Genomic DNA, 21048 nt, shown 5'->3' with positions numbered 1-21048 from the left:
CTTGGTGAGGTAAAGAGAAACGGAGCTGGGGAGGGTGGGCACCATCTTGGTGAGGTAAAAAGACAAGGCCCCGGTGAGGGTGGGCACCGCCTTGGTGAGGTAAGAAGAGAAAGCCCCGACGAGGGCGGGCACCATCTTGGTGAGGTAAAAAGAAAAGGCCCCGACGAGGGCGGTGTGAAGGAGGGGGGGGAGGACAATACAAGAGGGGCAGAAGGCAGCCGTGGGTTTGGGCCAACGGCCGAGCGCCGCCCTCCTCGGGCCCGAACCCCCTCAGCGAATGGGGCTTGGCGCAGTGCGGCGGGGCTGCGCCTCAACCCAGCTTGGCGGCCGGGCCCCGCCCCCCGCGGGCGGGGCGGGCTCCGATTGGCGGAGGCGGGGGCGGGCCGGCTGCCCATTGGCGGACGCGGGGGCGGGCCGGCTGCCCATTGGCGGAGCCGCCCCGCGCGGGGCCCGGCGCCGGCCACTGGGCCCGGCGCGCCGCCATAAGTGGGGCTTCAGTGGAGCCGTGGCGCCAGCAGCGGGCCGGAGCTCTATGGAGGTGGCGGCGGGGACCGGGTGGTGGCTCCGGCGGCGACTTCCCTGAGCCGACACCGCTTCCCCGGCTCCTTCCTTTCCCCCCCTTTTCCCTTCCCCCCTTTTTTTTTTTTTTAATTCCCCCCCTTTCCCCTCTTCCCCTTCCCCCCCCCCCCGGACCGGACCCGGCGGAGGCAGCTGCGGCGGCTGGGTGAAGGTGAGCCGCCTAAGATGGCCGCCGTCCCCTTCTTGTCGGCCGCCACAAAATGGCGGCCGAAGGCGGCGGTCGCCCGGACCGGGCCGGGCCCCCTTCGTCGCCCTCCCTCGAGGCCCGGGCCGCCCGAGGGGACGGGGACGGGGGGGGGGAGGCCCGGGAGGGAGGGGAGGGAGGCCGCCTGGGGGTCGGGCGGCGGGCGGGGGAGGCCCCGGGGCCGCGCCGAGGAGAACAAAGAACGGCCAAGGCGGGCGGCGCAAAGGAGTCTGGGAGGGAGCAAGAGTGGGCCGCTTTCTGCCTCCCCACCCCGGGGACCAGCCCGGCGCTTAGGCCCTAGTGAGCGCTCCCCATCCCCCGCCGCCCCCTCTCTGCCGGGTGACCTTGGGCCCGCCGCCTCCCCCAATCCATTCCAACCCATTTACCGGGGAAGGGACCCGATCGATGACAGCCTCACGGTCTAAAAGCGGGGGGGGAAGACGGCGAACCCCCCCCCCCCCCCGATTCCCACAATTAGGACGCAGGGGAGATGCCCCCATCAGTGGTATCGATCCCGGCGCCGCCTTGGCGACCTTGGGCAAAGCCGCTTCCCGGGGCCTCGTCGGGAAAATGGGGGAGCCCCACGTGGCTTCTGGCTTCCCCCAGCGCTTAGCTCAGTGCTCAGCCCATCCTAGGCGCCTAACGAGTGCCCACATCGGTGGTAGCCCCGGCCCCGCCACTTCTCTGCTGGGTGACCTTGGGCAAGCCGCCCGGCTTCTCTGGTCTCAGCGGGGAAAAGGGGGATGAAGCCCGGGAGCCCCACGTGGGACAGCCTAATCGCTTTGTTTCTCCCCCCCCCCCCAGCGCTTAGAACAGTGTTTGGCACATTGGGAGCGCTTACCAAACACCACCATGATGATGATGACACGCTCTGCCCCCCACCCCGGCCTTTGAGCCCGAATCCGCAGGAAAGGCCCGCGGTGCTAAGACCGCTGACTTTGTTTGTTGGTTTGTTTCTCTTCTAGGTTCTCCCCTCCTCCCCCTCCCCACCCGTTAAATATTATTCTTTTGAAGATTCTTCATTATCAAGCCGCCAAAGTGGAGAGTGCGATTGCAGAAGGGGGTGCTTCTCGTTTCAGGTAAAGGAGCCTCTCGAGCTGGGGGCCGGGAGACGACCCGGGGCCTTTTGTGAGCCGAGGCGGGGCCTTTCCGGCTCCTTTTCCTTTCCTTTCTGCAAAACCTCACCCACCTAAACGGGGTGGGTTGTACTCGACTGCGGTTTCACTGACCCAGCCTTTCCTTTAGTTGAAGGGGGGGTGTCGGTGCCCAGTTTTTCCAACACCCAGTAATTACTATTAATTGAGTCTCCCAAACCCTAGTTAAGCGTCTGCCTGCTTATGGTATAGGAGTCTGTGCTCGGGCACTCAAGGGGCCAGAAGGACCTGGGGGGAAAAAAGGCATCCGACTCCGAGTCCCCCGTAGCGATTATTTCCTTAGTTTTCCCATGCTGTGATGGACTTTTGCCGACCGGCCTAATGAGAGATTATTTCTGAAAACAGTGCTTCTTCGGGCGGAGGAGGAAGTAGGGGTGCACCTCAGCACTATCCCAAGACTGCTGGCAACAGGTATCGTGTTTATGGCGAGGGTATGGGAAAATAACACCGTGGAGAACAAGTCGGCTTGTTAGGGGTTTCGGTCCCCCAGACTTGCCCTAACTCGACCCACGCTTAATCACGTGTGATCTGCCCTCTCTCTCTACCTGCCACCTGCCTGCTCACCACCTTGAGCGAGGCACGTGACTTCTCGGGGCCTCGGCTTCCTCGTCTGTGAAATGGGCCCTCGATCCCTGTCCTCCCTCCCTCCTTAAAAGGCGAATCCCCCGTGGGACAAGGACCGTGTCCCACCTGGTGGTCTTCTAGCCGTTCTAGCGCTTGGGGTATAGTGTCTGACGCACACCGAGCGCTCAACAGATACCACAGGGATTATTCCCTGCTCCCGACTGCTTGGCAGTGGTAAAATGATTCCTTCGGAGTAGCCGGGACGCGGTTCTGTGGTTGAAAGCGTTCTTGGTCAGCAGGCTTCCGGGCCTGATTTCGAATGTTTAAATTGTCGAGTTGTTTTGGTCCCTGACTCTCCGGCCTCTTCCCTTCAGCGAGTTCCTGGGGAAAACCCCAGGGCAAAACGCTCAGAAATGGATTCCTGCACGAAGCACTAGACGAGATGACAACTCCGCAGCAAACAACTCCGCAAACGAAAAAGAACGACATGACGCAATCTTCAGGAAAGTAAGAGGGTACGTACTGAGAACGGGTGAACCGCTTGGACACGTGAGATCCCGAAGCATCCCCTGGATACCAGGGGGATGCGGTGAATAAATGCACTTGCAGGCTTGCTAGCCTTCTCTACCCTCAACTTTCGAAACTTTGGTAAAATTGGCAGGATGAGTTCTAAGGAACTATGTCCCAGGCTTTGGTGGTACATAACTATATATTTTTGGCTGTAATGTGCTTTTTTTTGTTTTTCTTCCTTAGCATACTAAATAAGCTTACTCCTGAGAAGTTTGACAAGCTATGCCTTGAGCTCCTCAATGTGGGTGTAGAGTCTAAGCTCATCCTCAAAGGGGTCATACTGCTGGTAAGTTTAAATTACACTGAATTGCTCTCCTGTGCGCACACAGACTTCTCCACCGTTGTTTAGTCCATAGCCCTGCACCGGTACTTACTTAATCCCAGGATTCCTAGGGTATTGTGGAGATGCAGCGTGGCCTACTGGAAAGAGCCCGGGTCTGGGAATCAGAGGATCTGGGTTCTAATCCCGGCTCCTCCGAGCGTCTCCTGCGGCCTTGGCCAAGTCCCTTTACTTCTGCCCCAGTTCCTCATCCGCAAAATGGGCTTTCGATCGTACTCCCTCCTGCTTGAGACTGTGAGCCTCGTGTGGGATTTGTCTCCACCCCGGGACTTAGAACGGTGCTTCGCACGCAGTAAGCGCACAAACGGTACCAAAATCGGGGCGGTCGCTCAAGTCACAGATAGCCGTGGCATAGACTGAGAGGAAGTTGTGAAGTCCGCCCAAGGAGAATTAAGAGGTGGAGGCAACAATGATGGCCATGGAAGGGAAGTTGTTACTCAGATTCAAGTCGTGCCACGTTCCTTTTAGACCGAAAGTTCCTTGTGGTAGGGAACCTGTCTACCAACTCTGTATTATACTCCCCAAGACGCCCAGTACGGTGCTGTGAACCCAGTGAGCGCTCCGAAGATGCCATCGGTAAAGGAAGTGGAAGTCGGCTTTATCGCTGACACGTGTTGGCATTTAAGCTTAGCCTTAGTAACATTAGCTACTTCCCCATCAGAGGACTAAAACAATGTGATGGCTGGAAGTTAAGGTCAAATGTGTCTGGCTCTTGGGTTTTTGAAAGCAACTACTTGAAGTAGAAGACCTCCGCCCACTTAATTCGTATTTTTACCCCCCCCAAAATGTCCACTAACCTGATTCTGCTAGGTTGGCTCGAGGTACACCACTAAGAAATGGGCTGGGACGAAGCACTGCTGCGCCCTTCCAAACTTTACCGACCTGATAGGAGGATGGGATCGTTTGGAATACATTCACATGTCAGCGTGTCTGACGTATATCTGGTGCTGTTTTGACCTCTTTGCAGATTGTGGATAAAGCCCTCGAAGAGCCAAAGTATAGCTCGCTGTATGCTCAACTATGTCTGCGATTGGCAGAAGATGCACCAAACTTTGATGGCCCAGCAGCAGAGGGTCAGCCAGGACAGAAGCAGAGCACAGTGAGTTTGAGCTCTTGTCTGTCATCTTGCAATTAACATTGCCTTCTCCGCGTACGCCTTTAGAACGCTAAATCGGGTTCTCGCTCTCTGTCTCTTATCCTAGACATTCAGACGCCTCCTAATTTCCAAACTACAAGATGAATTTGAAAACCGAACCAGAAATGTTGATAGTAAGATGTCCGAACTGAGCGGGGTTCATTTGCTGGGGTTTTTTTCCTCTTTCGTTCTCATGGACCCTTGCTGACTTGGTGTTTTATCTTGACAGTCTATGACAAGCGTGACAACCCCCTCCTCCCTGAGGAGGAGGAACAAAGAGCCATTGCTAAGATCAAGATGTTGGGGAACATCAAATTCATTGGAGAGCTTGGCAAGCTTGATCTTATTCATGAATCTATCCTTCATAAGTGCATCAAAACAGTTACGTATTGGGATGGGGTTGCTTATGTGCTTTCCTGGGAGGCAGGTGCTGATCTCGTCGTTTTGGGGAATCCTCTAAGCACCTCTTTGAAAGGCAAGCTGCTTTATGGAGCTCCTTTCCAAAAATTAGCGGTCAGAATAGAGAGAGTGAACCATAGGAAGAGGGATAAACTAATCCACTGAGGAGGAGCCGAACCCAAATTTCCTTCTGCTGCTATACTGTTATCCCTTCCGCTAAACTGAGGTTTCCGGATGTTGGAAAAGATATCCCTTAGCCTTCTCCCGACCCAAAATGCTAAAGTCCTGCGAATGTAGGAGACCCCTATTTTAAAGGTAGGGAGAAGGGTCAGTGGGCATCACCCCTATTGTTGGAGCCAACCTACTTGATGAAGTTGCAATTTATACAAAATGGCACGAGATTAGAGGGGACATCTGATGTAACACCGCTGCACCCACGTGACAAAAATCCTGTCATCCTTGTCACGTGGGTTAGAGAGTGGGGTGGGTCTGTCGGTGTATGTAGAGAGCCTTCTGTCTCTGGATAAATTGGAGAGCTAACCTCAACTCATACTCTTGTTTCTCAAACACTTAAAGCTTTTGGAAAAGAAGAAGAGAGTCCAACTCAAAGATATGGGAGAGGATTTGGAGTGCCTCTGTCAGATAATGAGGACGGTTGGGCCTAGATTAGACCACGAGAGAGCCAAGGTACGTGACCGTTCCCCCCCCACCCCCCACGTCAGAGTGTTCTGAGGTCAAAGCATTTGGCCGTTTTGACATGACTTTTTTTTTTTTCCCCCCTCTTCCTCAGTCCTTAATGGATCAGTACTTTGCCCGTATGTGCTCCTTGATGTTAAGTAAGGAATTGCCAGCAAGGATTCGTTTCCTGCTGCAGGTAAGACCAGTGTGTTGGACACGGTTTGATGGCCGCCTGACTCTTGAGGTGGGGGAGGGGGGTGGAAGATTTACTCCTTTTTTTTTTTTTCTTTACTCCCCTCCTCTATAGGATACTGTGGAGTTGCGAGAACACAATTGGGTTCCTCGCAAAGCTTTTCTTGACAATGGACCAAAGACGATCAATCAAATCCGTCAAGATGCAGTAAAAGTAAGTACGATCTCTCAGGGATATTGACTGTCAGGGTCCTTCCCTCTGCTCTGATCCGATCAGTCAGCCCCGTTTATGGCGAAGCGGTAGGGCCTAGTGGGAATAACATGGGAGTCGGAAGACCTGGATTCTAATTCTGGCCCTGCCACTCGTCTGCCGTGACCCTGGGCGAGTCACGTCACTGCCCCGCCTCGCTGATTTCATTGGTAAAAGGGGAGGTTAAATCCTCTGACTTAAACTGTAGGTCCCATGTGGGACAGAGACCGTGTCCAGCCCAACTGGGGCTTAGAACGGTGCCCGGCCCACAGCGGAAGGGCTTAAAAAATAGCGAAAGGGAGAGTACGGCATAACGGAATCGGTAGACGTGGTATTGGTCGACAAGGAGTCTGGAGGATCTAGGCATCCATTTGCTGAGTGCCCTTAATGGCTCTTCTGCCTGTCAGCGAGAATCGAGCGCGTCCTTGGCATCGAGTCTCTGTGGCTGCGTATGCTTCAGGCATATCTTTCTTCCTCCGCCTAGTTGCTCTTCCTTCACGTAGTTCAGCTTCCACGCTGCCCCGGTATAAAAGGACGTGGGGAAACTGTAAGCCCATCGTGGGGGTGGAAGCACGTCTACCAACTCTGTTGTCGTACTCTCCCCAGCCTTTAGCCCGGCGGTCTGCACGCGGTGCGTGCTCAGATACCGTCGGTTGCCTTGAGGAGTGTTAGGCCGACTTGAATGGGCTTTCTCTGTCGTTCCTTTTGAAGGATCTGGGAGTTTTCATTCCTGCTCCTATGGCTCAAGGGATGAGAAGTGACTTCTTTCTGGAGGGACCGTTCATGCCACCCAGGATAAAACTTGATAGGGACCCACTTGGAGGACTTGCTGATATGTTTGGACAAATGCCAGGTGACTCTCCAAACAAACTCATCATCGCCGAATCCCATTCCTCTCTGGGCGTGTCGTGAATCCTCCCTTTTTTTTTTTTATTTTAGGAAGCGGAATTGGTACTGGTCCGGGAGTTATCCAGGATAGATTTTCACCCACCATGGGGCGTCATCGTTCAAATCAACTCTTCAATGGCCATGGGGGACACATCCTGCCTCCACAGTCCCAGTTTGGCGAGATGGGAGGCAAGTTTATGAAAAGCCAGGTGAGAACGAAAATGGGGAAACCATGGAGGCTCCAAAGGTGTCTGCACGCTGACGCTCGGCTTGCCGGAACCTTTCAGGTTTTAAAGTTGAGGTTGCGGCGTCCTAGTCGATGGCCGTCTACTCACTGAGCTTTTGAGCAGATCGCCAAAGCGCTGAATCCTAGAACTGTCCTGATAGACATTTAGCGGGCCCGGAACGTGTTGTTGAGCCGGTTTGTCGTGGAGTTGCCTTTTTTTTTTTTTTAATAAACAACTGCAAGGCATCAGACAGGGTAGAACGGTGCCCTTTTTTCTTTATTATTTTATTTTCATTTTTTTTTTTTTTAATCTTCCCCCTACTTGGTCTTTTCTCTCCTGGCATATTCAAGTAGGCTTTCTTCGTGACTTGTCTGAGCCCTCTGGCACTCGAATACCATATTGTGGACGCCCTTATCTAGACCTTTCTCTCTCTCTGAAATAGGGGCTAAGCCAGCTCTACCATAACCAGAGTCAGGGACTCTTATCCCAGCTACAAGGACAGTCGAAGGATATGCCACCCCGGTTTTCTAAGAAAGGACAGCTTAATGCAGATGAGGTACATTCCTATATTGTTTCTGCCAGTTTGTTGGTTCGAAATCTTACTGCCCAATGATTACAGAAAGACGCGTTATTACGAGGACTTATGCTGGAACTCTGCTTTCTGACCTTTTCTTTTTTCCTCTCTTCCCCACCCTCTGCTCCACCTGCCTTCATTCTTCTCTCCTCCCCCCCCCCCCCCCCCCCCCCCCCCCACCTTGGGTGTCCAGCGTCCTATGAGCAAGATTTGAGATATGAGGGCAACTCTGTGATCTTAGAATAGAGCGAGGAAAATGTCCAGGCTTAGTGCCTTGTTGAGAGTATGTGGCTATTTTTTTTTTCTCTCCCCTTTTCTCCCCCCGTTTGAAGCCTTATCCTCTAGCCGTATATCGAGTCGGGATTAGTAAAGTTTCCACGTGCGCTGTAATTGGGGAGCAAACCCTGCAGGCCGGAAATGTGTTACATTGCGCCTCGCTCTCCCGGGCGCTTTATACAGTCCCCCGCGCGCAGTAAGCGCTCAGATCCGATTGAGAACCGCTTTGCGATTTGGAGGAATATACATTGTGTACTTGGATACGCTCTTTATCCTTGGAAGTGCTGAAGGATTTCCTATTTTTAAGGCTTTAAAACCTACGAAATCTTTTTTTTTTTTTCCTCCTTCTTTTTGGTCTAGTTTTCGTACGTTCTAATGACAGTTTGTCTCATTCCATTGCAGATCAGCCTGAGGCCTGCTCAGTCTTTCCTGATGAATAAAAATCAAGTGCCAAAACTTCAGCCCCAGATAACCATGATCCCTCCCAGTGCACAGCCACCGCGCACTCAAACACCACCCTTGGGACAGGTAAAGAACCTCGGGAGGAGCCGTTGCGTCTCTCAAAGACTCTCTCTCAATCTTCGGAGGGCAGGCTGCTCTGATTTGGAGAAGGCTGTCGAAGAGAGAGTTGCCTAAATTTAACTCGGGGCGCACGGCTTTCCCTCGTGAAAGCGCTTAATCCCTTGTGCTTCCATTGTCTATTTACAGACTCCTCAGCTTGGTCTCAAAACTAATCCACCGCTTATCCAGGAGAAGCCTGCCAAGATCAGCAAAAAGCCGCCTCCGTCTAAGGAAGAACTACTTAAACTAACCGTAAGTTGACCGGAAGATGCTTAAAATGGGCTTCCTTTCCGTGACGTCGGGTGAGCCTCTCATGGCTAGCGCCCGCCTTCTCCCATGGCCTCTTACAGGAAGCTGTCGTGACTGAGTACCTGAACAGTGGGAACGCGAACGACGCCGTCAATGGCGTTCGAGAGATGAGGGCGCCCAAACACTTCCTTCCGGAGATGTTGAGTAAAGTGATCATCCAGTCGCTAGATCGGACTGACGAAGATAAGGAAAAAGCAAGTTCTCTGATCAGTTTACTGAAGCAGGAAGGAATAGCCACCAGCGACAACTTCATGCAGGTACTGGAGCCCTCTCCACCCCACCTCGCGTCGGTGCGTTTCTAGGGCGGCCACCCCAAGCGGAGCCGAACTGACGGCGCGGGCCTGCTTCTCTCTCCCCCCAGGCTTTCCTGAATGTACTAGACCAGTGCCCCAAACTGGAGGTGGACATCCCTTTGGTGAAATCGTATTTAGCACAGTTTGCAGCCCGGGCCATCATTTCAGAGCTGGTGAGCATTTCCGAACTGGCTCAACCATTGGAAAGCGGCACCCATTTTCCCCTCTTCTTGCTCTGCCTTCAGCAGTTGGCTAAGTTACAAGATCGCGAGTGGTTAACCGAACTTTTCCAACAAAGCAAAGTCAACATGCAGAAAATGCTCCCAGGTAAGAAAATTTACCCCCCCCCCCCCCCCCCCCGCAGCACTCACGTTAAAGAGGAGTTTCCAGCTGTAGTGTAATCCTTTGCTTTTCTGAACTCGAGTTCAGAATTTGCATGTGGAAAATGTTTTTTTTCCTCTCATCCACAAATTACTGCCGTGTGATGTTGTGGGGGCCTCCGGTGTTAATTACCTGGAGGATTTTATTTATTTATTTTTTTAATTAGGTGGGCAGAGTAGTGTGGCTTCATGCTACAGTTATGTAAAATGAGTTGGAGCCTGGTAATGTTTGTAGTCAGTAAGCAGTGGGACGTGCCTTGCAGATAAAGGGAGTTAGTTGCTGCTAATAGGCCAGGATTATCCAAGGAGGCACAATTCTAGATGAAAAATGTATGTGGTATTTTTGTTTTGTTTTCTAGAAATTGATCAGAACAAGGATCGAATGTTGGAGATCCTGGAAGGAAAGGGACTTAGTTTCCTGTTCCCCCTTCTCAAACTAGAGAAGGAGCTGTTGAAGCAAATAAAATTGGATCCATCCCCTCAAACCATTTACAAGTGGATTAAAGATAACATTTCGCCCAAACTTCATGTAGATAAGGGATTCGTGAACATTTTAATGACCAGGTGAGAATTTGGGCGGGTCACTGCTTCCTTGTTGGAGGTGTATGCGGGAAGGTGTGCTTTTGAGCCTGGTCCTGATGCACCATCCTTGTCCCCTCCAGCTTCTTGCAATATATTTCTAGCGAAGTGAACCCACCCAGTGAAGAACCCGATACTTCCTCTGCTCCTTCAAAAGAGCAACTGGAGCAAGAAAAACAACTGCTTCTTTCTTTCAAGCCTGTAATGCAAAAGTTCCTCCACGATCACGTTGACCTTCAGGTCAGTGCCCTGTATGCTCTTCAGGTGCACTGTAACAATAACAACTTTCCAAAAGGTGGGTAGCCGAGACTTCCTTCCACGCGCCGGCCTGGCCGTCGGTTGAAAGGGGTGGTGGAGGGGGAGTCTACCCTGTGGCCAAAAATAACCCCTCGTCAACTCTGCTTTTCGTAGGCATGTTGTTGCGCTTTTTCGTTCACTTCTACGACATGGAAATCATTGAAGAAGAAGCTTTCTTAGCGTGGAAAGAAGATATAACCCAAGAGTTTCCGGGGAAGGGCAAGGCTTTATTCCAGGTAGACCCTAATGTAGAAACGGCACGGCCCGCCGACCCTCCCTCCCCGCCGTCCTGCCTTGTACAGCTTGGCGTGGAATGGCTGACCGGCGAATGCTCTGTCTTTGCAGGTGAATCAGTGGCTTACCTGGCTAGAAACCGCTGAAGAAGAAGAATCGGAGGAAGAAGCTGACTAAAGAACCAGCCAAAGCCTTAAATTGTGCAAACATAGTGTTGCTATGATGTAACCGCATTTGACCTAACCACTGCGAAAACCCATTCCGCCGTAACGTTTTCACGATATCTACCGCAGAACCGCGTCGACGGGATTTTCTTCTGCATAAGGTTTTTTTGTAGCGTAATGTCTTTAATCGTAGTCTGCCATCGGATATTTTAGAGTATCGTTAATGTTTAGATAGTAGCATGCAATAATTTCATCCTACGTTCTCCGGCAGAGGCGGGCGATGGCAGAGACCTTCTTCGCCGCCAGTTCTCATAGGCTGTCTTTGAGTTAGAAAACGGAAACGCAACACTGAATAATACTGTAGGAATGCACTTTGCTCAGTATAATACTTGAGTCGTTGCAATATTTGATTATCCATTTGGTTGTTACAGAGAATTCTTAAAAACTGTAATCGATGGTTGTTGCTGTAATAGTATATTGCCTGTATCTCTACCTCTAGTAATGGGCTTTATGTGTTTAGATTTTAATATCCTCGAGCCTGGGCAAGTGCACGAGTCTTTTTAAAAAGAAACATGGTTTACTTGCACAAAACTGATCAGTTTGGAAGAGATCGTTGATGCCCTTGGAAGTGGTTTTTGTGGGTGTGAAACAAAATGGTGAGAAATTGAATTGGTCCCTTATTATAGTATTGAAATTAAGTCTACTTAATTTATCAAGTCATGTTCATGCCCTGATTTTATATACTTGTATCTATCAATAAACATTGTGATACTTGACCCCCCCGGGGTTGTCTTTTGGAGCCGGCGGGAGAAGGGGAAGCAGAAACCCAGGGGCCGGGTCATCTCTCTTTTTCCTCCTTCCTCCTCCACTCTCTTCTCTCCGTCCAGGACGTACGAGGTGGTCTTTGCCGGTCGGCTGGCTGCCCCTAGGCCTCCCCCAGCCACCCCTCGGGGCCAAAACTGCGCCTCGCCGTGACGTGAGGCCCGCAAGGCGCTCCTCCAACCGAATGAGCGCACCTTGACGGGGGCGGGGCGGGATAAATCTCCCTGGAGGAGTTCCAAGCCAGGGGACGGAGGTGGGGCAAGAGGAGCCAGGAATAACCGAACTACAGAAAGCGGAGGGGAGGTGAAGAGAGCCTGGGAGCCAAAGGTGAAGTTGGCTGGTGATGTGGAAAGGGAAGGCGAGAGGAGAGAGCAGTTGAAATGCGGAGTTGGAGACTGGAGAGGAGCCTCAGCCTCGAGCTGTACTACGACCAGACCGTGTAGCGAGCTGTGAGTGGAGAGCCAAGCGTGGGTCGAGAAGCTGGTGTGCACGAAGGACTGGCAGCAGTTTTTTAATGAGCTTAAGTGCTGACTGTGAGCCAAGCACTGGGGTAGATCCAACATAAGCAGGTGGGACACAGTCCCTGTCCAACATGGGGCTTACAGCCTGGGTGGAAGAAGGATCGAATCCCCGTTTAACATTTGAGGAAAGGGAGGTGCAGAAAAGTTATGACTGGCCCAAGGTCACCCAGCAACGAAATACGGAGTTGGGATTAGAACCCGGATCCTCAGGCTCCCAGGTCGGTGCTCTTACCTTCTCCTCTCCTACAACCACTCCGGCAGAGAACTAATTTGCTACCGCCTCTGAGTTGATGAATCGCAAATCCACCTCTCCAACCCAGCCCTGATCTCCCTCTTGCAGCCTTTTTCCCTCTGTCTTCAGGACAACTTGGAAATTCCACCGACACCTCAAACCTAACATGCCCCAGATGGAATTTCTTACCTTCCCACCCGACTCCTGCCCTCCCCCCGATGGCTCCACCCTCTTCCCTCTCTCACGCTCCCCTAACCTTGCTGTTATCCTCAACTCATCTCTTGTTCAACCCGCGTGTTCATCCTGTCAGGCCTGCCTTCACACCACCACTGAACCCTGCCCTTTCCTCGCCATCCAAACAGCAACTACGCTCATCTGTGCATTCATTCTCTGCATTTAATTAGACTTACTGAGCGCTTACCACATGATACGCGGGACTCGTATCTACCCCAGTGCTTAGAGCGGGCCTTACCAAATAAAATAGTAAAGTGTGGGAAGGAGATGTGGATTTTAGTTGGGCTTTGAAGATGGACAGAGTAGTGGTCCGTCATAATACCAGTGGTATTTAGTAGATGCGAGATGTTTACGTCCAACACCGTCCCTGTCCCATGTGAGGCTCGCAGCCTTAGTAGGAGGGAGAGCAGAGGGGAAGCTCCTACCTCAGTCTTGTTTCTCCAGTTGGAGGCAGAGGTTTGCTCTGACAATGCAGGCCCTTGGGCAGGAATCTTCTTCAACTTGGCCTCAGCTGGCTCTGTGCCGGACGTGGGATTACCTTCTAATCTCCAGCCAAGCCTGATGCTGAAGGGCAGCCCACGCGGACGATGGGAATCCAGACACCGGGCCAGCTTCGGCTCTGCTCGGTCAGTTTGGACCTTCTCCTTGACAACTTTTCCACGTTCTTCCAGGCCCGTCGATTTTTCCAAATTCAGCTGCCTCCTGCAGCGAGCCCTGTCCTTACCATCTCACAGTATTGAGAAGCAGATGACCTACTAGAAATCAATCGACCAATCAGTCGTATCTGTCGAGCGCTTTCCGTTTGCAGAGCGTGGCCCTAAGCTCTTGGGAGAATACACTAGAACAGAGTTGGTAGAGAATTTCCCCGCTCACAATGAGCTTAGAGGGGGAGACAGGCGGTAATAGAAAGAAATTACAGATATGGACGTAAGTGCCGAGGGACCGAAGGAGGAAACAAATTCAAGTGTAAGGGGGCTGCAGAAAGGAGTGGGAGAAGAGGAAAGGAGAGATTAGTTGGCCAAGCCCCCTGGGAGATGTGTTTTTAATGCTGTTTTTAGGAGGTGAGTGATTTTTCTGTCAGATGAGGAGAGGGAGGGTGTATCTGCCCAGAGGCAGGACATAGGAGAGATAGATGAGGTTGAGTTTGGGGTCTGTCTCCCCCTTCTAGATTGTGAAGCCCGTCGGTCAGGGACTGTTTCTATCTGCTGCCGGATCGTACTTTCCAAGCGCTTAGTACGGTGATCCGCCCACGGCGAGCGCTCAATAAATACTACTGAATGAACGAAGGGATGAAATACCATCTTCGTTTCCCCGTCCACACCCTTCATGGTTCTGAAGACTTGGATCCTGTCCCCGCCGCCAGCCTGCCTCTTCCAAACCTCGGAGAGAGCCCTGATGCTTCCGGCGGGTCCTCCCACGGAAACCTCCCTTCTCCCCATCGCCTTGTTCCTCTCCATTGCCGGACCGTACCTTCCAGGCGCTTCGCACGGTGCCCTGCACAAGGTAAGCGCTCATTGAGTCCGACAATGCCTGAACGAATGGAGCCGGCCACCCGATTCCGGGTGGGGGTGGGTAGTGGTGGGGAGAGAGCTGGGCAGGGGGTTGTGACTCTCCTGGGCCGGGGCTGGCGATCGGCCCGTCCCGACGAAGGAAGCCCCGGGGTTTAGAGCCGGTCTTTCGGGCGCCGAGCCTCCCGCGATGCTCTGGGACTCAGCCGCTGGGGCTCCGTCCGCCCTTCCTCCGGGTTAAAGGGTCTGGGCCCGTGAGCGGCTCTTGGAAAACCATGGGGCATCTAAAAACGTGGGACCCTCCCTCTTCCTCCCTGAGATGGCCTGGTCGACGTCCGAAGGGCCTGGGTTCTAATTCTGCCTCCACCACTTGGGTGCTGTGTGACCTGGGGAAAGCACTTCACTTCTCTGGGCCTCACTTCCCTCATCTGTAAAGTGGGGATTGAGACTGCGAGTCCCATGTGGGACAGGGACGGTGTCTAACCTGATTAGCTTTGTAATTACCCCAGGGCTTAGAACAGTCCTTGATACATAGTAAGCACTTAAATACCATCTGTATTATTATTATTCCATATGACATCACAATGTTTTACTCTCAGGGCACAATTAATAATAATAATTGCTGTATTTAAGTAGTGCTTTGCACATAGTAAGCGCTTAACCAATACCATCATTATTATTATTATTATCATTAAGTGCTTACCATATGTCGGGAACTGTACAAAGCACTGAAGTAAATACAATTTAATCAAAATCCCTGTCCCCCATGGAGCGGAGAGCTCAATGAGCTCGCCCCCTCCGACCTACCTCGCTGATGTCCCGTTATAGCCCAGTCTGCCCGCTTCACTCCTCTAATGCCAACCCCTACCCACCGCCACCATGTCCTCCCTCTGGCCCTGTCTCGTGGGCTCCTTGTGGGCAGGGAACAAATAAGAATAATAACAATATTAATAATAATAATCATGGCATCTGTTAAGTGCTTCCTCGGCGCCAGGCCCTAAGAGAAGCAGCGTGGCTTTGTGGCAAGAGCGCGGGCTTGGGAGTCAGAGGTAGTGGGTTCCCGCCACTTGCCTGCTGTGTGACCTTGGGCAAATCACTTCACTTCTCTGGGCCTCGGTCATCTCATCTGTAAAAGGGGGATTGAGACATGGGACAACCTGATGACCTTGTATCTCCCCCAGCCCTTAGAATCGTGCTTGGCACATAGTAAGCGCTTGACAAATGCCGTCGTTATTACTAAGCACCGGGGTGGATACAAGTAAATAGGACTGGACACGGTCCCTGTCCCACGTGAGGCTCACAGGCTCAATCCCCATTTTACGGATGAGGAAGCCGAGGCCCAGAGAAGTGAAGCGACTGGCCCAGGGTCACACAGCAGACAAGCAGCAGAGCCGGGATTAGAATTTACGTCCTTTTGACTCCCAGGCCCGGCCCGGGCTCTATCGGCTACACCGGCCCTTAGTAAAATGCCCTGCAATCAATCGGTGGTATTTATTGAGCACTTATTCCATGTAGAGCACTGTACTAAGCGGTTGGGAGAGTACGATACCACTGCAGGACAAGCGGGGGCAGGGAGGCTAGCTAAGATCTGTTGGCTGGCTGACGAAGGCTTCCGAAACGATGGCCGAACCGGATTCCCAGACGGAAGAGTGGACAAAGGCAAGAGGTAATCGTGACTGCAAATTGGGAAGCGCAACAGAAAGCTACCGAGATACACAGCGTTTACAGCAAGATATTTACAACCACTGAGGTTTAACGTTGCAAACGCGGAGCTCGTTTGCCTGATTATAAGGGCCTCACACCAGCTGGGGTGAAAGCAATCAGGGTTTGGGCAAATCTTTGGAAAAATTAAGCTCCACCCTGAAGTGGGTGGATCTCTCCATCCAGCCCGAAGGAGACAAACTCCTCCCAAAATGGCTCAGTGGCAGAATAGGCAAACTAAAATATCTGTACTTTGAGTTAGGTAGTTTTTGTGTCTTTCCTTCCCTGCGCTTATTTTCTGGCCTGTTTTCAACCAGAGGGTTTTGCACAGCACTGGTTGGGATGTGGCCTGGCCGTCTCACGGGTGGGGGAGAGCAACCTGAGCGTGGTTTCCCAGCGGATCATTCCCTCCAGGGCTGAGCTCTCCCACTCCCAATCAGATGGTCAAAGGTATTTATAATAATAATAATGTTGGTATTCGTTAAGTGCTTACTATGTGCCGAACACTGTTCTAAGCGCTGGGGGAGATACAGGGTCATCAGGTTGTCCCCCGCGGGGGACTCACAGTCTTAATCCCCATTTGACAGATGAGGGAACTGAGGCCCAGAGAAGTGAAGTGACTTGCCCAGAGTCACAGAGCTGATAGGTGGTGGAGCGATTACTGTGGCAGAGCGCTTGGGAGAGTACAATTCAACAATAAAGAGACACATTCCCGGCCCACAGCAGGCTTACAGTGTAGAGGAGGAGATGGACGATAATCTAATAAATTATGGTCATCATAATAATAATGGTATTTGTTAAGCGCTTACCATGTGCAGAGCACTGTTCTAAGCGCTGGGGGGATACAAGCTGATCAGGACATCCCATGTGGGGCTCACGGCTTTAATCCCCATTTTACAGATGAGGTAACTGAGGCACAGAGAAGATAATAATAATGTTGGTATTTGTTAAGCGCTTACTATGTGCAGAGCACTGTTCTAAGCGCTGGGGTAGACACAGGGGAATCAGGTTGTCCCACGTGGGGCTCACAGTCTTAATCCCCATTTTACAGATGAGGGAATGAGGCACAGAGAAGTTAAGTGACTTGCCCACAGTCACACAGCTGACAAGTGGCAGAGCTGGGATTCGAACTCATGAGCCCTGACTCCAAAGCCCGTGCTCTTTCCACTGCGCCACGCTGCTTCTCATATCTTTGGCCAAAATAAGTGACTTGGCCAAAGCGGCGGAGCTGGGATTAGAACCCACGACCTCTGACTCCCAAGCCCGGTCTCTTTCCACTGAGCCACGCTGCTTCTCCGTCAGCGGCGGATTCGAGGAGGGAGGGCGTTCCAGGCCAGAGGCAGGACTTGGGTGAGGGGTCGGCGGCGAGAGAGGCGAGATGGAGGTACGGAGAGAAGTTTGGCATTGGAAGAGCCAAGTGCGAGGGCCGGGTTGTGGTGAAGAGATGGTGTAGGAGGGGGAGAAAAGTGATCGAGTGCTTAAAAGCCAAAGGTGAGGAGTTTCTTCCCCAGGGATCACTGCTGCTCCAGGCTTGGGTCAAGCCCAGTGTTATCCCAGCTCCGCCGCTTGCCCACTGTGCGACCTTGGGTAAGTAATAATAATAATGTTGGCATTTGTTAAGCGCTTACTATGTGCAGAGCACTATTCTAAGCGCTGGGGTAGATACAGGGTAATCAGGTTGTCCCACATGAGGCTCACAGTCTTCATCCCCATTTTCCAGATGAGGGAACTGAGGCCCAGAGAAGTGACTTGCCCACAGTCACCCAGCTGCCATGTGGCAGAGCTGGGATTCGAACCCATGACCTCTGACTCCCAAGCCCGGACTTTTGCCACTGAGCCACCAATAAGTCACTTATTGTCTCTGCCTCATCTGTGAAATAAGGATTCAGTACCATCCTCTTTCCCTCTTAGACTCTGTGGGACAGGGACTATTTGTGATTGGACCGTATCCATCCCGGCGCTTAGTAATAATAATGTTGGTATTTGTTAAGCGTTTACTAGGGGCCGAGCACTGTTCTAAGCGCTGGGGGAGATACAGGGTAATCAGGTTGTCCCACGTGGGACTCACTTTCAATCCCCATTTTACAGATGAGGGAACTGAGGCACAGAGAGAGAAGTTAAGTGACTCGCCCACAGTCACACAGCTGACAAGTGGCAGAGCCGGGAGTCGAACTCATGACCTCTGACTCCGAAGTAGACGGCCGGTATTATCCAATTACTCTGCGCACGGCAAGCGCTCAATAAATACGATTGAATGAAGTAAGGGGAGGGTCAGCGGATGGGAAGCAGAGGTCCTTCTGCCTCTTGTCTGCTGCGTGACCTTGGGCGAGTCGCTTTACTTCTCCGTGCTTCAGCTATCTCCTCTGCAAAATGGGGATGGGGACCGTGAGCCCCACGCGGGACGGGGACTGCGTCCAAACCGATTCGCTTGTACTCATTCATTCAATAGTATTTATTGAGCGCTGACTATGTGCAGAGCACTGTACTAAGCACTTGGAATGAACAAGTTGGCAACAGATAGAGACAGTCCCTGCCGTTTGACGGGCTTACGGTCTAATCGGGGGAGACGGACAGACAAGAACAATTGTATCCACCCCAGTGCCTGGCGCGGAGTAAGAGCTTAACGGATAACATCATTATTATTATGATGCCGCCCGAATCCAGTGCGGGGGTAGGGGTGAGCACGGGAAGCGACGGGAGGGGGATAGATTCGTGGACAACGGAGGGGAAGTTAGGAACGGAGAGGGGAAGGGGTCTCCCGGCCTCCAGCTTCCCCCGTCTCCAGTCCACGGTTCTTCCTGCAGCCTGAACCACGTTTTTATAAATGATCTTTTGAGAGACCGAGGCGGGGCTATCGGGAAAGTCAGCGGGGTGAGGGCGTGGGCTGGTGCTGCCGGGGCAGGGGAGAGGAGCTTTGAGGAGCTCATGGGGCAGTGACACCTGATTCGGGGCCTCTCCAGACCCGTGTGGAGGCTAGCGGGTCTAACCGGGGGGCCGGGGGTGAGGAAGGCCGGGCCGGACGGCCCCGCCGGCTGCCGGAAACCTCCCCGGGGCCCTCGTTGGCCACTTCCTCCCCCTCCGAACGACCACCTCGGTCCAGCCTCTGGTCAGATCCCGGCTAAATTAATAATGTTGGTATTTGTTAAGCGCTTCCTATGTGCAGAACACTGTTCTAAGCGCTGGGGTAGACACAGGGGAATCATGTTGTCCCACGTGGGGCTCAGAGTCTTAATCCCCATTTTCCAGATGAGGTAACTGAGGCACAGAGAAGTTAAGTGACTTGCCCACAGTCACACAGCTAACAAGTGGCAGAGCAGGATTCGAACCCATGACCTCTGACTCCAAAGCCCGGGCTCTTTCCACTGAGCCACGCTTCTTACTCTACCAGCCCCCTCGCTGACCGCCCGGCCTCCAGCCTCTACCCCTTTCCCTCACCCACTGTTCAGGTGGATCATTTTTCTAAAATGATAATAGTAATTTTGGTATTGGTTAAGCGCCTACTATGTACCAAGCACCGTTCTAAGCGCTGGGTAGATACAAGGTAATCCGGTTGTCCCACGTGGGGCTCACAGTCTTCATCCCCATTTTCCAGATGAGGGAACTGAGGCACAGAGAAGTGACTGGCCCGCAGTCACACAGCTGATAAGTGGCAGAGGCGGGATTAGAACCCACAACCTCTGACTCCCAAGCCTCCACTGAGCCACGCTGCTTCTCAACTTGTGCCCTAAAAGGTGGTTGTGCCCTGAAAACTCTCCTCCCTCAGAACGCATCTCCCAGTCGAACTCCACATTCCTTGATCGCACTCATCTAATCACCGCCCGGGAATCTAAAATCGACACACTTTTAGGTAGATTAACGTATTTATTTGTACGTTTCGTTTTTCTATTTCTCCTTGGGAAGCAGCGTGACCCAGTGGAAAAAGCAGGGGCCTCTGGACTCAGGAGACCTGGATTCTAATCCTGACCCTGCCACTTGCCCGCTCGCTCTACACTTAACTTTTCGGTGCCTCAGTTCCCTCATCTGTAAAATGGGAATCAAAGGCCTGCTCTCCCTCCCCCTCAAATTGTTACTGACCTCCGAGTGGGACGAGCTACCCCCGGTGTCATTACTTTCTACCTACCCCAAATGAAGGCAACGTAGTTTGGTGGATAGAATCCAGGACTGAGAGTCGTGGGACCTGGGTTCCAATCCCGCCTCTACTGCCTGTTTATCATGTGACCTTGGGCCAGTCACTTAACTCCTCTGTGCCTCGGTCGCCCCACGCGTAGCGTGACCACTAAGCCCCTGTTCTCCTTTCCCTCTTAGCCAAGGAAAACGTCTGATCTGCTTATTCTGCTTATTCTGCATCTCCCTCCGTTCTCGGTAACCTCGTAACAGTTACTGGGATTGTTACGAGGGAAGCAGCGTGGCTCAGTGGAAAGAACCTGGGCTTGGGAGTCAGAGATCATGGGTTCGAATCCCGGCTCTGCCACTTGTCAGCTGGGTGACTGTGGGCGAGTCACTTCACTTCTCTGGGCCTCAGTTACCTCATCTGTAAAATGGGGGTGAAGACTGTGAGCCCCATGTGGGACAACCTGATGACCCTGTCTCTCCCCCAGCGCTTAGAACAGTGCCCTGCACATAGTAAGCGCTTAACAAATACCAACATTGTTATTATTTATTATTTATTATGGACCCCGGCCTCCAGAGCCCTGGTCGTAGCTGGGAGTTTTCGACGGAGACGCCCCTCGCGGCGAGGATGGCGTCGGATTTCCGGGGAGCCTTTCTCCGAGCATCCCGATCCCAGTCCTGGCTGGGAGGCCTCGGCTACCGAGCGTCCGAGAGCTTGCCGACCGACTCCCTTAGGCATCGCCGGTTCCGAAACTGTCCGGGCAAGGACTCTCATGGGGGGTCTGCAGTTGGGGGGTCCCTCCGCCGGGCAGGAAGGGTCCTGCTCACCCACTGCCGGCAGAACGATGGCATTTATTAGGCACTTACGACGCGCCAGGCACAGTCCCTGGCCGGGCTGGGCACTGCCAGCCTCCCGGGAGCCAACCACAGAGGGGTTACGGCGACGGGAGAATCAGCCGGGGTTTAGCGGAAAGAGCGCGGGCTGGGGAGCCGGAGGTCGTGGGTTCTAATCCCGGCTCCGCCGCTTAGCTGGGTGACTTTGGGCAAGTCGCTTCACTTCCCTGGGCCTCAGCCACCTCGTCCGTAACACGGG

At 52.7% G+C, this 21048-nt stretch overlaps 1 protein-coding gene and 1 non-coding gene across 2 annotated transcripts; both read left to right on the top strand.

Moving 5' to 3' along the window:
• Positions 1 to 744: 744 nt before the first annotated feature.
• EIF4G2 (eukaryotic translation initiation factor 4 gamma 2) lies at positions 745 to 11603 on the top strand. Its single transcript, XM_029059845.1, has 21 exons — positions 745 to 812; positions 1729 to 1842; positions 2263 to 2328; positions 2856 to 2996; positions 3235 to 3337; positions 4359 to 4490; positions 4594 to 4660; positions 4756 to 4907; positions 5502 to 5612; positions 5716 to 5799; positions 5911 to 6009; positions 6757 to 6898; positions 6985 to 7142; positions 8413 to 8538; positions 8719 to 8823; positions 8922 to 9137; positions 9242 to 9500; positions 9913 to 10117; positions 10216 to 10427; positions 10544 to 10665; positions 10775 to 11603. The coding sequence occupies exons 1-21, from the start codon at positions 745 to 747 to the stop codon at positions 10838 to 10840; spliced, it is 2748 nt and encodes a 915-aa protein (XP_028915678.1). The 3' UTR covers positions 10841 to 11603.
• On the top strand, positions 7763 to 7961 carry LOC114810534. The gene has a single exon (XR_003758230.1). It is a non-coding gene; the product is annotated as a small nucleolar RNA SNORD97 (small nucleolar RNA).
• Positions 11604 to 21048: the final 9445 nt, after the last annotated feature.

This window comes from Ornithorhynchus anatinus, chromosome 3, assembly GCF_004115215.2.
Source record: "Ornithorhynchus anatinus isolate Pmale09 chromosome 3, mOrnAna1.pri.v4, whole genome shotgun sequence".
Classification (NCBI taxonomy): domain Eukaryota; kingdom Metazoa; phylum Chordata; class Mammalia; order Monotremata; family Ornithorhynchidae; genus Ornithorhynchus; species Ornithorhynchus anatinus.
The sequence above is the reverse complement of the archived record's forward strand: the minus strand, read 5'-3'. Positions and strand labels throughout refer to the sequence as shown.

Coding starts and splice junctions, on each gene's coding strand:
- EIF4G2 (XM_029059845.1), top strand. CDS start 745: ATGGCCGCCGTCCCCTTCTTGTCGGCCGCCACAAAATGGCGGCCGAAG. Junction 6,899..6,984: donor TATGTTTGGACAAATGCCAG/GTGACTCTCCAA, acceptor TTTTTATTTTAG/GAAGCGGAATTGGTACTGGT. Junction 8,824..8,921: donor AAGAACTACTTAAACTAACC/GTAAGTTGACCG, acceptor GGCCTCTTACAG/GAAGCTGTCGTGACTGAGTA.